This window comes from Dendrobates tinctorius, unplaced genomic scaffold (genome assembly GCF_039654945.1).
Source record: "Dendrobates tinctorius isolate UK_male_01 unplaced genomic scaffold, ASM3965494v1 ptg000059l, whole genome shotgun sequence".
NCBI classification, from domain to species: Eukaryota; Metazoa; Chordata; class Amphibia; order Anura; family Dendrobatidae; genus Dendrobates; species Dendrobates tinctorius.
The window spans coordinates 20,011,279-20,028,970 of record NW_027361727.1 but is presented as its reverse complement, the minus strand read 5'-3'; the positions used below and the strand labels follow the sequence as shown (position 1 = coordinate 20,028,970).

Genomic DNA, 17,692 nt, shown 5'->3' with positions numbered 1-17,692 from the left:
GTGTCTTTGTGCAACGCAGAAAAGGTGAACGGATGGACTCTACATGCCTGGTTCCCACCGGGAAGCATGGAGGAGGAGGTATGATGTGTGGGGGTGTTTTGCTGGTGACACTGTTGGGGATTTATTCAAAATTGAAGGCATACTGAACCAGCATGGCTACCACAGCATCTTGCAGCGGCATGCTATTCCGTCCGGTTTGCGTTTAGCTGGACCATCATTTATTTTTCAACAGGACAATGACCCCAAGCACACCTCCAGGCTGTGTAAGGGCTATTTGACCAAGAAGGAGAGTGATAGGGTGCTACCCCAGATGACCTGGCCTCCACAGTCACCAGACCTGAACCCAATCGAGATGGCTGGGGTGAGCTGGACCGCAGAGTGAAGGCAAAAGGGCCAACAAGTGCTAAGCATCTCTGGGAACTCCTTCAAGACTGTTGGAAGACCATTTCCGGTGACTACCTCTTGAAGCTCATCAAGAGAATGCCAAGAGTGTGCAAAGCAGTAATCAAAGCAAAAGGTGGCTACTTTGAAGATCCTAGAATATAAGACATATTTTCAGTTGTTTCACACTTTCTTGTTAATTATATAATTCCACATGTGGTAATTCATAGTTTCGATGCCTTCAGAGTGAATCTACAATTTTCATAGTCATGAAAATAAAGAAAACTCTGAGTGAGAAGGTGTGTCCAAACTTTTGGTCTGTACTATGTATGTATGTAAGTGTGTGTGTGTGTGTATATATATATATATATATATATATATATATATATATAATTTCCTGTGTTATAGACTCACTGTGATAGGATGTCTGCGTGATAGTAATAATCCGATAATTTGTTCAGAAAAGAGCGAGGCTCCAGGATAAATGTTGGTAGAACGACTCTAGACAGGTCCATGCCGGGTCTCATTTGTTTTAGCAGTGTCCACATCAGGCTTTTGTTTTCATCAGACACTGTCTCCATCTGCGACGCTTCTCCAATCTAACAGTACAGATGTAAGACAATTATTCAGTTTAGGGACATGGACACCATGTCATTGCATTTCATATGTAAACAAGAAGGAACATTGAAGCAGTCAAACAACGATTGCAGATTTGGGCAAGTTCTAAACTTCTGCCTAATATTTTTACCAGATATACGATGAACCAAGACTGAACAGCAAATACAATGTGTCACAAAAACCAGCCCCATTTCCCAGATGTGATTTGTACATGATAACACTTATTGGATCCCATTCATCAGTACTGTCTTACAGTAAAACTATCTTTCTTGGCCATAGAAACCTAAGCTCAGGTTTTACCAGAGCAGTGTAAGAAATGATTGAGACGCCTCATCTCCCTCCTGCGGTCAGTTATTTGCTTTGAAGGGAGAATGTGTACAACATGGAGTAACGTGATAGTGGAGGTAATGTACACCAAGCCTGCACATTCCCAGTCCAGTAAAAAGCAGTATGCATGGTCAGGAATGTAAATGGTTTAACACAGGATCTGTGACCAATGCAAAATAAATAGTTTTCAACGTGGATGGTGCCAAGATGCGACCGTCCAGACTGAGAACTACTGATGAATGAGCTGCTGCGACCGCAGCATCAGTGACTAGCGGTGACATCATTGAGGTTACCGTAGCTCACTGAGGCTGTGTTCCCAGCTGTGCCAATGAATTGCGGTGACCTCCCTCCGGTGAGATCACCGCTAGCACAGTGAGAAAATGTCTTACATGAGAACCGCAGCAGTCTGACTGGTGGTGATGATTTTACAGCCGATCAGAAGCAGTGTTTGCCGCGTTGTCATTCACCCATACAGATGTGTATCTATAATGGACACAGGGATTGCAGTCACACCCAGGCCCTTAAGTCTTGTGGTCCCAAAAGGTCCCTATGGCCCATATAAGAAGACCAATTCTGTTAAAGACCCATTGATAGTTGTGGATACTATTAAATATTTTGGGGCCCGGGACCTTCAAGTTACAGTACTGCACCATAGTGGCCATCATGCAGGTGAAATACATGCCTACATGCGTTTTAACCATTATTCGGCAAGGGTTTCAGCCTGACTGTTACGGTAATAGTTACATGATTTTGCAGATCAACATTGTCTTTAACAGCAAAACCACACGAGCATTAACAATAATTTTGATGACTGGTTGGTTTTGCAGTTTTCCTACCATGTCCAGCAAGCAAGTTTTGAAATGAGCAATTTTCCAGAATATACCTATGTCCCAACATACCTCTCCAAACTCCTCATACAGTTCCTCCATGTATGTGGTCCCTTCTCTATCTAGGGAGATCTCTCCGTGTAATTCAGACTGGTCGCTTTCGCTTGTTTTCCGACTTTGTTCAGTTTCAGACTCTTCTATATTGTCTTTTTCTGACTTGTCAGACAAGGCATCATTTTCAGCTACAGATTCATGAAGCCTAAAACCACAAAAATCTACTCACTAAATCAAATGATTACAAATCTTATCAGTTTATTAACATTTTCTATCCGAGTACCTATCAGATTGAATTCCATGATGTCAATAATATTTTTAATGACAAACTTTATTTAAAATTAGAAAAAAATAATGTATTATTGCTGATAGCCCTAAAATGTGGTGCTCCTCAGTTTGGATACCAGAGAGCTGAGATATGAGGAGCTCTTTGTGTTAACGGTGCCTGTACATCATGTGACATGGAGGGATCAATATAGATTTTTTTTTTCTCCCTGCAATGTCACAAGCAAGCACAGGGATGGCTCTCTCATTTGCTCTATCCCATCCCATGCTTTACACTGCAGCTCTGCTTGATCAGACTGGCTGATGTGTAGAGTCACAAGCCCAGCACAGACTGAGCAAGAAGTCCGTGCATGATTCTAAACTACAAATAAAGCCTGATTAAGCTTGGCTAAAATAAGTTTGGGTATTTTAGCTACAGGCCTAAGAATCTTACAGGAAGAGTTCCTGCTCTGAAATGGTAGATGCCTGCAGTAATGTGTACAGCCCATTGTGGGTCACATCGGGTGGAGTGATGGCATCTCCTTCCTTTCCTTGTTTGGGCAAATTAATCTTGAAGAGACTGGAGCACCGAAGAGCCAATTCAAGAGCATCCATCCAACATCGTCCTGAAACACAAGGAGAACGAAGTCGGAAGTCTCAAAAAGTATAACAGAATGCCAGGCATCACAAAGGGTTCAAATGTATCCAGAGTCGAAATCTGAGCATAGATATTGGATACTAGGTACCAGGTAAGGTGAATATTGGTGTACATGGTGTTTCCAAAGTTGGCCAAACACCTTAGATGAAAATGGGCTGAGGAACAAACGAACAATTGTTCGGCCATAGCTCCAGCATCAGATAGCATTGGCCGATAACATGAACTTGCTATATCTAATAGTAAATTGGATGCGGCCAGTGCAGAACATCGTCTGGAAAAAGCCAACATGTCCAACCGGTATTTTAACAATTACTAACTTTTGTCAGCCATTCGTTGGTTGAAACAATCATTTATTTCCTCAATGCAGCTGATGATTGTTCAGTACAGATGAACTCAACAACTTTGATACAATGTGTATGGGCAACTTTAACGACTTGTTAGCAGATACCACCACCACCTGCAGTTGCCAAAAATCTCATGTCTTTGGTCAGATTTAAGTTATTCGATCTAAGTTGGACAAATTCACAGAGATCTTGACAAAACAAGCATGTTATTTCTACAGGTACAGGTGAATGAGCCTCTCTCAGGCACATTTAGTGCTGCTTGTTGGCAAATCCTGAAACTAAAAAAACAATTCAAAGAAAAGGACATCAAATCCATGGTGCATCACCATAATTAGGCCATACTTAATAATGCATGGTAAAAATACCATCTCGCTGCAGAATACAGACGACAGGCACCAATGGGATGGGGTGGAGGGAGCACATGTGCAAAGGACTGAAACGTCTAGTCTCACACCTACCATCCTTGCGGGTTAGTGTATGCTTAGTATTATAAATGCACACGGATAAGGTGCCAGTGACATTGATACATGTAGTGCACCACGATGGCTAACAGCTTGTTGGTCTCGTCCCCATAGTATTAAATTAGGTGGGTTGTCCAACACTTATGGAAGTACACCCCATCAGTACTTACACTTTACATTTAGGCTTGTTGGTGATTTACAACAGAAACCGTTTAATAATCTATATTTTATATCATTAATCTATATAACCAATTGCCCACAAAAAAACTCTAGGCTTACCATCAGATTCGGAAGCCGCCCTGAATATTAAGTAGCTGCTTGGAAGAGGTAGAGTGATGGATCCAACATTTTCACCTTTAGGACCCTGAAAAGCAAGACATTTAGTATCTAGTAACCAAATATGGAAAAATTCTGTTAATTTTTCCGAATCCATATGTGTAGCCTAAACATCTGCTTCTCTTATAAAGACATCAGGACTTTACCAAGCTCGTTCCTCTGATATTATTGAGCGAATCAGTCTTTGGGCCCCCTCAGAAACCATATGGAAGGGGTAACACCTATTATCTCTGGCTCCCGCTACAATATCACTTCTGACTATATTCCAGTAATTCATCTTAGTGCATCATCCATTTCTTATAATTCAGATACATTAGAATAGCCGAAAAAATTACCTTAACTGCCCAAATGGACTGATCCAGTGGGTGATAAAGTTTAAAACAAAAGCCATCTTTCTTGGTGGGTCTCTCAATCAGTTCGCATGAGTGGATCATTAATGTTCCTACCCACTGCCCGATCTTTGGTGTTTTGTATATTAGTAGCAGTCCTGGCTTCAGAACACACCACAGCTTAGTCCAGCTCTTCAATGTGCCACGAATCTGAAATAACCAATAATGCAACAGCCTGAAGAGAACATTCACACCAACAAATTGTCTACTGCGGATTTTGTGCCACCTCTGTAGCAAATGTGCATAAAAATCCACTGAAAGGGAACTAAACACAACATCATCTTCTGGCAGATTCCGCCATGGAAAGAAACTATGTGAAAAACTTATCAGAAAACGCGTCAAAGAATGAACATATGCATTTCTTTGTAAAAAAAAAAAAGTCTTGCTGTGCATATGTTCAGTATTTTGACCATCTTTTAACCACTTAAGGATTCCAAAGCCTTTAAGTGGTTAGAAGAAGTGAGCTCACCATTCTTCTGGCATTCTCCTATGAAGGACACTTTAAAATACAAGTCAACGGGAAAGTTCAAAAAGCTGCCCTGACGTCTTTTGGAATGTTTTGACATCATATTTGCTTAACAAAAAAAAGGTTTTGTTCACTATTCAATATAGTGAAAAAAAAACCCTGGAAAATGACAAAAAAAAACACGGGAAAACCCCCGAAAAAATTCCAGCAGCCAAAACGGTCTAAAAAAAAAAACTCAGTAAGCAGCTGGAAAACCGTTACAGGAAAAAAAATTGCTAGTGTTTCCTGAATGATCTTCTGTTTGAAAAACTCAGAGGGTTTGCCCGAGTTTATAAGATGTCGTGTGCGCATAGCCAAACATTTTCATGTGGATTTGTTGGTGAATTTTATTGCATATGATTTTTCTGTAGCGTCCAGTTTGCTACTACTCTAAATCCAGATGGAAAATCTGCAGTAGATCCGCTGTATGTAAACATACCCTAATACTGCCCTCTATATAACTACTATACTACTGCCCCTATGTACAAGAATATAACGACTATAATACTGCTCCTATGTACAAGAATATAACTACTATAATAGTGCCCCTATGTACAAGAATATAACTACTATAATACTGCCCCTATGTACAAGAATATAAGTACTATAATACTGCTCCTATATACAAGAATATAACTACTATAATACTGCTCCTATGTACAAGAATATAACTACTATAATACTGCCCCCTATGTACAAGAATATGACTACTATAATACTGCTCCTATGTACAAGAATATAAGTACTATAATACTGCTCCTATGTACAAGAATATAACTACTATAATACTGCCCCCTATGTACCAGAATATGACTACTATAATACTGCTCCTATGTACAAGAATATAACTGCTATAATACTGCCCCTATGTACAAGAATATAAGTACTATAATACTGCTCCTATATACAAGAATATAACTACTATAATACTGCCCCTATGTACAAGATTATAACTACTATAATACTGCCCCCTATGTACAAGAATATAACTACTATAATACTGCCCCTATGTACAAGAATATAACTACTATAATACTGCCCCTATGTACAAGAGTATAACTACTATAATACTGCCCCTATATACAAGACTATAACTACTATAATACTGCCCCTATGTACAAGAATATAACTACTATAATACTGCCTCCTAGCTGTGAGGTTGTGTGTCTGTGGTTCTCCTCATGTCTGGAGCAAGCCCAGGGAGGGGCCACCCTGGGCGGGGAAGCTCGCCAAGCAAGGCCCAGGCTTCCAGGCCTACACTGGGAGGAAACTCCCAACCTTCTCATGTGGATGGAATTCCTAGAGTTGCCACTGGGGAAAATAAACCTCAGAATGGAAGTCCCAGCAGCATGGAGAAAGACCCTGTGTTGAAGCTCAGTACAGGAAAGAAACAGGAGAAAGCTTTGTTGGTGTGCAAGGATGTTGCAGTTAAACAGTCGGCCAGTCAAGGCAAACAGTGTCCAGAGCCTGGAAGGAAATCCCAGAAGGCATCTTCTGCTGAGAACCTGAGTGCTGGAGGGCAGGTGGCTGCACAGAAGGTGAGGCATAGTCCATTACCAGCCTCAGGTGTGCAGCTCACTCCAGGCAGATAGAGACGGACATCTCTGGAGAAACAAACACTCCAGGCGAACCTTCAGCTGAGACATGTGGTGACCAGCATGGCAAGCTCTGGACGCACGAGATTGCAGACTGGTGGCAGCAGTAAAAGTGTTGCGGAGGCTGGAGCCAAAAAAACAGCGATATTAAAAACCAAGGTTTCATCCCCTAAAGCAAGACCCCATAAGGAGCCGCCGCGTGCCCCGGAGTTACAGCTGGCAGAGGAGATACCAGGACTGGTCAGGAGGTTTGGTGAGTTACAGCAGCAGAGGAATCTTCTGCAAATGGATATTGACTGCATTTACAAGGTGAAGGCTGCTAATCCTGGGGATCACTCTGCATATGACCAGAGACTGAATGCACTGGGGGTAGAGCTGGCAACTGTGGTGCGGGACATGGACTGTGTGCTGGCCAGGATGGGGCCCCTGGCAGAGACATATAGGAACCAGGAGCGGTTTAGGTCCTGCGTGCAGAACTCTGCTGGCTCCCGCACAGACATTGTCCCAGGTGGGACCCAGCAGCAGGTACGTCCGGTGCTGCAGCCCGCTAGCTTCTGTTTTAAGGAGGGTCAGATACTGCACCAGCAGCCGCAACTACCTGCGGCAGTCCCCAAGCAGGAGCAAGAGGCTCAGATCCCAGCAGTACCACAAGTCCCAGCATACCCAGCACAACAGCAAGACAGTGGACATGAGACTTCATCTACTGTTGGTGTCCAGGAGAGCACTAATTCTGGGGATATTGATACTGTTCATGTGGGGTTGGGGGCTGAAGGGGGTACAGAGTCTGTGGTGGACATTGCGCATCCTGATGACGCTATTGAGATTGATGATGATGACGATGATGATAATAATGTGCAAAATGTCTGTGATTTCCCCCCTTTGGTTTCCAGCACACAAGGTGCAACAGGCCCCTCCGCTGCAGACCCTCGCCCTGTCAGTCTGTCCAGTGTGGCCCCACAGGTCCCTCCCAGTAATGTTTGGAGCCGTGGTGCTCCGTCCTTTACCTCCGGCGCCAATTACACCGGGCAGGCATTCAAAAGGAGGAATGTGATGCGGTTCAGGCACAGAGGTGCCAAGGAGGACCTGTCGGACAGGAGGCTGGTGGTCAGGGAGCTCCTGTGCCGCCAGATGGGGTTTGCGCCGGTTAATATCTTGGCGGTCATCAATCTGCCAGACAGACAGGGCTATGATATCAGCTTTAAGCTCATGTCTGATCTGGACAGATTCTGGGCCAATTTCCCCAAGTTCAGGGATGCTGATGGCTGGAATAAGTTCACCTTCATTCCAATATCTAAGCCAGATACCGCCACGGTTAATATCATCTTTTGGAATGTGGCTGCTCCCCCGCAGGACATTGTGGTGTGGCTCCGGAGGCATTGTGACCTTGTCTCCGACCTCACCAAAAACAGGGATGAGGACGGTATATGGACCGGTGGGTGGAAGGTGCTGTTGAAACTTCGCCAGCACAACAATATCACGGCTCACTTACCCAACTCCTTCTTTATCGGGAGGGAGAAGGGGGTTTGCTTCTACCCTGGGCAGCCACGAAAGTGTTTTAAGTGTGGTAAAGTGGGTCACCTGGCAAACACCTGTACCGTGGTAAAGTGCAGCCTGTGCGGTGAAGTCCGCCACTTAGCGGCAGATTGCCAGAACATCAAGTGCAACCTCTGTGGGGAGATCGGCCACCCTCACAGGGACTGTCCAGATGCCTGGCACAATATATGCAAGCTCCTTCCTGATGAGGAGTTAGTGACAGGGACTGAGGCTCAGGAGGAGGAGGCTTTAATGTCAGGGACAGTACTGACCAGGTCAGAGGTCCACCAGGGGTCCACTCAGGTAACATCAGAGCAGCTTTGCACAGAGAGTACAGAGGGGAGCATGGAGGTCGTCCCTCAGGTCCAGCAGCCACATACGGCCACTACCTCAGTATCACCATCTCTAGCTGAAGAAAGTGGCTGTAAAAAGGAAAAAAAAAGGACAAGACCTCCTGTAAACCGGAGGAGGAGTATGTCACTAGCCAGGGTGGCAGAAAAAAAGTCCAGGTTTCGGCAGGTGTGATGGTCATGTCCAATAAGTTTGATGTTTTGTCTGAGTCTGATGGGGATTTCGAGGAAGAGATAAAAAGAATAGAGACTGAGTATGACAGGGACGTAGCGGACCATCCCCCTACAAAACGGAAGCCCGTACCTGCTGACACTCAGATACAGTCTGACATGGAGACCGGTGGTAGTCAGAACATCTGTGACCCAGACTTATAATGACAGCTTTTACATCTCTTCTCCTCTGTTGTGGTATTGTGATGGCGGATTTCACTTTAAAAATAACATCCAGTAATGTGAACGGCATTAAGGTGAGGAGGACAAGGCACGTGGTCTATGACCATCTCCGATACCTGGACGCAGGTGTCATCTTTCTGCAAGGGAAAGGGGCTGACGACTCGGGGGCTTATGAGGGAGGCTGAGAGGAAATGTCGGTCTGGTCCCTCTTTTTGGTCACTGGCTGTGGAGCCGTACGCTGGGGTCGCCATTCTGTTTAATACCAGGGATGTGACAGTACATAGGATGACGGAGGTGGTTATGGGAAGGTGTCTGGTCCTGGAAGTCACTGTCCATGGGAGGCGACTCCGGCTTATTAACATCTATGGGCCACAGAGGGTGACTGACAGGATACAGTTATTTAATGATGTCAAGCCTTATCTGTTCACCTCTCTTCCAGTGATAATGGCGGGGGACTTTAATGCCATACTGACATCAGGTGACAGCTCCTCAGGTAGAACCGTGACGAGGGATGGTAGGATCTTGAATAACATAGTCCTGCAGGCCGGATTAGGTGACGTCTTTAAACGGGGAGGTCGAAAGCCAAAACTAACCTATTCCTGCTTCTATAGAGGCAGTAGAATAGATCTGGCTTTTGTAAGTCCCATGGAAGTCATTGGTGCCATGAGTGAGAGAGTCGTCCCATACTCAGACCATCTTGCTCTATATTTCTGCCTGGGGGCCACTAAGCGAGTTGATGTTGGTAGGGGGTTATGGAGACTCAATTCCAGCCTCCACCATGATGTCTCTGTCCAGAGTTGTGTCCACTCCCTTTTGCAGGGTCATCTACAGAGAGTGGACTTCTATGACAACATGGCCAACTGGTGGGAGGACGTCAAGGATGATATCAGATACCTCTTGAAGAGACTGTCAGTTAAGAAAGGCAGGAGTAAGTATAGCCAGTACCTAAGGCTGCGCAAAGAATTGGAGTCACTATATTCTGAGGGTGGGGGTAACAAAGACAAGATCGACCGGCTGAAATCTGAGATAAGGCAGTATCAGTACAGCTGGTATACCTCCTTGGTTCTTGATTATGGGGTCTTAGGGGCACCTGATCCCTTTGAGAGTTGCCGGGAGCGGGTGGCCAATAAATCGGTCACAGGTCTCATTGACTCCCAGGGTGTATTGCAGGAATCTCGGGAGGGTATCCTGGGGGTTGTGAAATCTTATTATACTGACTTGTTTCAGAGGAAGGCTTTGGATAAACATAAAAGGATTCAATTCTTGGAGGCAACTCCAGCGCCTGCTACTAATGATCTGGACTTTTCTCCTTTGACAGCAGAATTAACGGTGGAGAACGTTAAGGAGGCCATTGATAAGTTACATTTGAAGAAGGCACCAGGTCCGGATGGTATAACAGCAGAATTTTATAAGAAATTTAGAGACCTCCTGGCTCCAATTCCTGTGGATGTTTACAAAAATTGTCTAGAAAATCACCTGATGCCTCCATCCATGATGTCCTCATTAATTCTGCTGTCTAAAGGTAAGGAGCCGAGCGACATCTAGAACTGGAGGCCTGGAGGCAATTGCCCTATTGAATGTTGACAGGAAGATTCTGGCAAAGATCCTGTTTTCTAGGTTAGTCTGTTTGTCCCCGACGCTGTTGGTAGGCTCTCAGTTTGGCACAGTAAAAGGGCGGAACATCTCTGGAGCGGTCATCTCGATACGAGAGATGTTTGAGAGATGTAAAGCTCTGCGGTGTGGGAGATATGTTGTCAGTCTGGACCAGGCTAAAGCCTTTGACAGAGTTGATCATGATTATCTGTGGGCCACTTTGTGAAAGTACGGTATTCCAGGACAATTTGTGGATTGGCTGAAGACTTTGTACAGAGAGGCGGTGAGCTTTCCTCTGATTAATAGTTGGCAGGGTGGCACTTTTGGAGTTGAGGCGGGGGTGAGACAGGGCTGCCTGCTGAGTCCACTCCTGTATGTTTTTGCCATAGACCCATTTTTGAGGTCACTGCAGGAGTGTAACTTTTGGGGGGTGCCGGTCCCCCACTGTACAAGAATATAACTACTATAATACTGCCACTATGTACAAGAATATAACTACTATAATACTGCCACTATGTACAAGAATATAACTACTATAATACTGCTCCCTATGTACAAGAATATAACTACTATAATACTGCCCCTATGTACATGAATATAACTACTATAATACTGCCCTTATGTACAAGAATATAACTACTATAATACTGCCCCTATGTACAATACTATAACTACTATAATACTGCCCCTATGTACAAGAGTATAAATACTATAATACTGCCCCTATGTACAAGAATATATCTACTATAATACTGCCCCTATGTACAAGAATATAACTACTATAATACTGCCCCCTATGTACAAGAATATAACTACTATAATAGTGCTCCTATGTACAAGAATATAACTACTATAATACTGCCTCCTATATACAAGAATACAACTACTATACTACTGCTCCTATGTACAAGAATATCACTACTGTAATACTGCCCCTATGTACAACAATACCACTATTAGTGTAGTTATAATTATTATATTATATAATGTACAAGAATATAGATAAATTAATACTGTCCTCGACTCCTCCTGGTCACTGCTGTTTTATCTATCTCTGAAATGTGTACTTTAGAAAATTTTCAGTAATAATAACCTTCAAATATAGTTTGTCGCCACTCTGATTATAAAGAGGAGAAATAATGTTACTCCAAAACAGCGCCTGTTTGTTGATAATAAATCAAGTGAGTTTGTATTGTAGACACCTGATAGAAGTATTACAGAATTCATGGACAAGTTAAGTGTTTCCGTTGAGTTACCTTTAGCCAGTCGGCCACAATCACTACACTGGGGTCTTTTAGGGCACTAAAGAGCTGTTTTGTGGCCCTCTTCTTCTCCTGCCTATAATTCTTTTTCTGAACCTGTTAAACAATAGAATAGAGAAAGATTAATTATTGCACAAAATACACTTTGCTCTGACCTGAAGGCTAAAATTTGATCTTTAGTGGGTTGTATATAAAAACTGGTTTCAAATTTCAAGCATAAACATAGTGTGAACAGGTGCTTAACCTAGAGTCACCAACTCATATACATTCAAAGAAAAAAGGAAGCACACTGTAGCGCCATAACATGCAAATATGAAAAGTGAATTGCATTACTGCATTAGAGGTATGAAAATTTGAGAAAGTTTAGCGCATAAAATGGCCAGTTTATGTGTACCTGGAAGCCACGGTAAGGCATTTCTCGTTTTCCAGGACCCTAACCTAATGCCAATCCTCACTTAGGTTCCCATTCAGATGAAGACTTTAGTCTAAGTGAGGATTGGCATTAGGTTAGGGTCCTGGAAAACGAGAAATGCCTTACCGTGGCTTCCAGGTACACATAAACTGGCCATTTTATGCGCTAAACTCTCTCAAATTTTCATACCTCTAATGCAGTAATGCAATTCACTTTTCATATTTCATGTTTGCATGTTATGGTGCTACAGTGTGCTTCCTTTTTTCTTTGAATGTATATGAGTTGGTGACTCTAGGTTAAGCACCTGTTCACACCATGTTTATGCTTGGATGTGACGGTCAGTTTTTAAAATTTGCATTCATTAACCTTCTGACTGAGCACTCCACCTGTTAGCCGCATTCGGTTTTAATCAAAGCAGGGCCACCACCCCTCCACAGAGATATAGATTTTAGTCTAAGGACAGGATTTACATAGACTAAAGTCTTCATCTGAATGGGAACCTATGTAAATCCTGTCCTTAGACTAAAATCTATATCTCTGTGGAGGGGTGGTGGCCCTGCTTTGATTAAAACCGAATGCGGCTAACAGGTGGAGTGCTCAGTCAGAAGGTTAATGAATGCAAATTTTAAAAACTGACCGTCACATCCAAGCATAAACATGGTGTGAACAGGTGCTTAACCTAGAGTCACCAACTCGTATACATTCAAAGAAAAAAGGAAGCACACTGTAGCGCCATAACATGCAAACATGAAATCTGAAAAATGAATTGCATTACTGCATTAAAGTATGACATTTTTTTCATATTTCATGTTTGCATGCTATGGAGCTACAGTGTGCTTCCTTTTTTCTTTGAATGTATATGAGGATTTACATAGGTTCCCATTCAGATGAAGACTTTTTAAGTGAGGATTGGCATTAGGTTAGGGTCCTGGAAAACGAGAAATGCCTTACCGTGGCTTCCAGGTACATATAAATTGGCCATTTTATGTATATAAAAACTGGGTGTTATAGTCATATGGTACTTTCTTCTCTTTTCCTCCTTTTCTAAAGGCTCCCATACATATTAACCCCTTAATGACCGTCAATACATCTTTTAACTGACCTGAGATATAAGAGAATATCATCCTCCTTCAGGTGACCATCCAGCAGCTGTCAGCTGTGCACTATAGCTGACAACTTGCTGCATCAGCCACGATCAGTGTTGTCACCGTCCATATGTTTAACCCCTTAAATGCTGCTGTCAATAGTGACTATCATATAAATGTTTTAAAGAGTGTGGCTTCTCCCTCTTTATCCCATTTGGCACTCTGAGATCATGATTGTGTGGTTCTGATGTTTGCCATGGCAATTCATGAGTAAATAGCGTCCTTAGAGTCTGCCGGCTACACTGACCTGTTCAAAAGTCAGCAACATTTAGGTGGTAAAAATCAACTTTTTCATTCCTATCATAACATTTTGTATTAATTACTGAAAAGCACGTGAAGGGTTAATAAACTACCTGACAGCAGTTTTCAATAAGTCAAGGGGTGCTGTTTTTAAAATGCTATCACTTTTTGGATTTTTCCAATATATACGACCCCAAAAGTCACTTCAAACCTGGAGAGGACCCTAAAAAAAATTATTTTGTAAATTTCCATGAAAAAATGAAAAATTACTGCTACATGTTTCAACCTCCTAAAATGCTAACAAAATAAAATAACATTTTTCAAATGATGTCGCTGTAAAGCAGACATGTGGGAAATATTATTTATTAAAGTTTTGCTATGGTATGACTCTCTGAATTAAAGGAATAATCATTCAAAGTTTGAAAATTGCTAATTTTTTTTACATATTTGTCAAACTTATGATATTTTTATAAATAAACGCAAAACATGTGAACCTAAATTTACCATGATCATAAAGTATAATGTGTCACGAAAACACATTCTCAAAATCACTGGATTCTGTCAAAGCGTTTCAGAGTTATTACCACATAAAGTGACACTGGTCCGATTTTTAAAATTTGGCTCTGTCACTAAGGGGTTAAACTAGCGTCGGCTAAATCCGTCAAGATCAATGAGTTCGCCCAACAGTCTGTGTTTAGTGGACGCCGACTTTCCCATGACAGATGACGTATTGATGAGATAAGGATCCGGCTTGTCTGATTTCAGACTGCCAATTCTTTTGTCCTGGTTTGTTCTATAATCCATATATCCAGAGATGTCTGGCAGCGACTCTCTCATTGAGAACACAGGAGTGCTTGGCACAGATATGGAGGATTCATGCGAGAAAGCTGCCGGCTGGACGGTCATTTGGCCGACAGCTATGTAGTGCATGGAGGACTTTAGTTATGAAGAAGAGACGACAATGAGGATTAGGCCTCTTTCACACTTCCGTTTTTTCTTGTCAGTTAAAAACCGCCAAAATGGTGGAAAGCGGATACGTTTGTAACTGATGCAAACGGATGCCACCGGAACGTTTTTTTGACGGATCCGTTTATGCAGAATTTTAAAGGAACCGCAGAGAGAGAGAATTTTTTTTTTCCACCGCCAGAAAGGATTTCAGGGTTAAATCCCCGGCTGACTTCCTTTCTCCGGGCATGCGCACTGTAAAATGCGGATCCTACAGGCAAAAAAACGCTGCAGGGTCCGTCTAGGCATGCCGGCGGATGCAAACATTTTGGCGGATCTGCAAAAAAACGGATCCAACGGATGGCCATCCGTCAAGATCCGCAGGTAATGCAACTCAATGGGGAAAAAACGGATCCGCCAAAAAAAATTGCTGATCCGTTTTTTTTAAAAACTTGCGGATTTTGACTGATGTTCAAAAACGGAAGTGTGAAAGAGGCCTTAGAGTACTGCATAACTGCTGGATCAGGCTACATAGGATGTGTTCGTAGTCTGTAATCATGGAGATACCCGGGGGCTGTACACACAAAACAGCGGTAACTTCAATTTTTCATTTCAAATGCATTGGAGCAATGGAAAATATTGCACCACTCTCAATATTCCTGTATCCTTTATTGATCCCTTCATTCTTACAGTCTTTGACAATGTGATCCTCTTATTGTATCTGTGACAAATCAAACAATAACTTTATATCTATAACTAGATTTGCTAATTACTGTGAGTCTCTCGCCTTAAACACCATGCTGTCATCACTTGAACACTCCATTTTTCCCCCCTGATACACAGCTGTAAATACCCCGTATACGCAGTGCGATATGGAGTCTGCCAACACGTGTCACACTATTAAATCACTAACAACGACGGATAAGTCACATAATCACAAGTGCAAATATAAATAAAGTACGTATGGAGGAATTTATTGAGCCAGCAAAGCTGAAAGAATGAAATTTCATTAAAGCTCATACAGTGCTAACAAGTCGAGCAGAGCCGAGGAAATGTCCAGCAAACACATAGTGTGAGCCTGATATCAGTCTGATTTACAGTTATACTCAGCTATGTGAGCGCTATGATTTCCACTGTACTTTAGTTATGCTTGCACTTGTTTTTATGTTACCCAGCTTGACTGATTGCAGACACTCTTAGGATTGGCGGAACACACAAAATATAAATTATAATAAGGTGCGTTCGCAACCCGGGGTCCACCGTACGGTGATGACGAAACTGCAGCTAGAGGACAATGGCAGAGCGGAGCTGCGAGTAAGCACCGTAAACACCCCAAAGTAAACGTCACTCGGTGTGAACAGAGTGCATAGCGCCTGACTCTGTTACTCCACAGAGTAGTGCGGAAACTGAGCGCACTCTAAACTATGCCCTGTTAAACGTCACAGGAGCATAGAGGGATTGATGCTAGTGGGGTCTCTATAACTCACCCCCCACTACGCTGGTGAGTGAACCTGCACTGACACACGGTGGCTTTTGAGCCTACGCCTGAGGACATCCGGGGCAGCTGCTAAGTTCAAGCGGGAATTCACACCCTACACTGCCTGTCTAGAAACACACTTGCAGTGATATTAGCGGCACACGTGCACACAGAGTGGTAGCTGTCCCACCTACACACAGCAAAAAAGCATGATACTAGCGCACTGAAAGCCTTTTATACACTTGGGACAGGACCTTGCCTTGGACCAATCAGAAGCTGCCACCTCACCAGAGCAGCTGACATCAGAGCACCAATGAGAAGGCGCAACATCATGGACATGCTCAGAAGGGTGACATCCGGACTTAGTCTCCAGAGCACAACGCTGCACAGGTACACCAGTAGGCACCATAGGCTACTATGGTTACACATGCAGCATGAGCTTGGGCAAGGCGGAGTCTGTGCTGAGCAGTCATCCCAGCGGCCGAGCCTGAATGGGAGACCACAACACCAAACAAGGCTTGGGATCCATCCCGTGCAGCGGGAGAATACCGGCGCCTAACAGACACAGCTAGAGGAAATTTACTGAATACATTTTTATAATGTTCCCAACGCATGAAGAAAATGTATGTCATGGTCAGGAGCTGGTACTTGCCCTAATGTGCATTTTTGTAAAACTAATCTTGTAGGGGCAGTTAATGCAGTCACAAGATCAGTTGCAAGGGCAGAGCTGTAACTCATAGCATTGATCCTGACCCAATCACCACGATTGAAGCTAGCTTCTGAGCTATTTAAGCTTAAGGATACCGTAGTTAATGGTGATGGTGGAGACGGTGCACCCTCTGGAACTGACTCCATCAGCACCTCTGCAATCTGATGAGCGGTTTTGGCAGCCAGGCGTCTAACAATAGTCACCCGTGGCTGTGTTCTAAGTACACCTATTAGACACAGCCTTAGGTATGTTCCTACTAGAATACCTGCAAAACTGAATTATTCCAGTGTATGATACAAGAGAACAGGCATCATAACATGTTCAAGTACGAAAGTGGGGCTAAAAAGGGTTGAAAAGTTTTTAAAAGTTTTAAAAATTATCAAGAAAAACATATCCTGAAAACCATGAAAAATAGATAAATAATGCAGTATTGCTATTTTTGTTTATCCGATCTAACAAAGAATGGAATAAAATGCGATAAAAAATTCATATAAAACCCTAATTGATGCAGATGAAAACAAATTAAAAAGTAATAGCAGTTAGAAAATGGAGACACAAAAACAAATGACTTTAAGTGTTTTTTTTATTTAATTTTTATTATGGTAATAAAATATATATAAATTCAGTATTGAATTATGCTAACACGTAAAATAAATGTAGCAAATCATTTATATAAGGTGGTGATTGCTGTAAAACTGAAATCTAAAATATGAATGAAAAAAAATAGCAACATTTTTTTTTTCATCTTCCAAAAAAAAAATTAAAAAACCATAAGCACCATTAAAGAAAGAAAAACTTGTGCCGCAAGATCTAAAGACCACGTGGCTATGCTGACCAATAAATAAGGATGTCATAGCTTTAGGAATATGATGAT

The 17,692-nt window shown here is 42.6% G+C and overlaps 1 protein-coding gene across 4 annotated transcripts in view; it reads right to left on the bottom strand.

The window, feature by feature from the left end:
- OSBPL5 (oxysterol binding protein like 5) overlaps positions 1-17,692 on the bottom strand; it is a 158,969-nt gene that overhangs the window by 40,799 nt on the left and 100,478 nt on the right. For all 4 annotated transcript variants that reach the window (XM_073578528.1, XM_073578525.1, XM_073578527.1 and 1 more), the window contains 6 exons: positions 11,885-11,986; positions 4,606-4,809; positions 4,214-4,298; positions 2,926-3,097; positions 2,226-2,412; positions 796-980 (listed from right to left, as the gene is read on the bottom strand). In XM_073578528.1, coding sequence (XP_073434629.1) covers positions 796-980; positions 2,226-2,412; positions 2,926-3,097; positions 4,214-4,298; positions 4,606-4,809; positions 11,885-11,986 — 935 coding nt within the window. The remainder of the gene's footprint in view (positions 1-795; positions 981-2,225; positions 2,413-2,925; positions 3,098-4,213; positions 4,299-4,605; positions 4,810-11,884; positions 11,987-17,692) is intronic.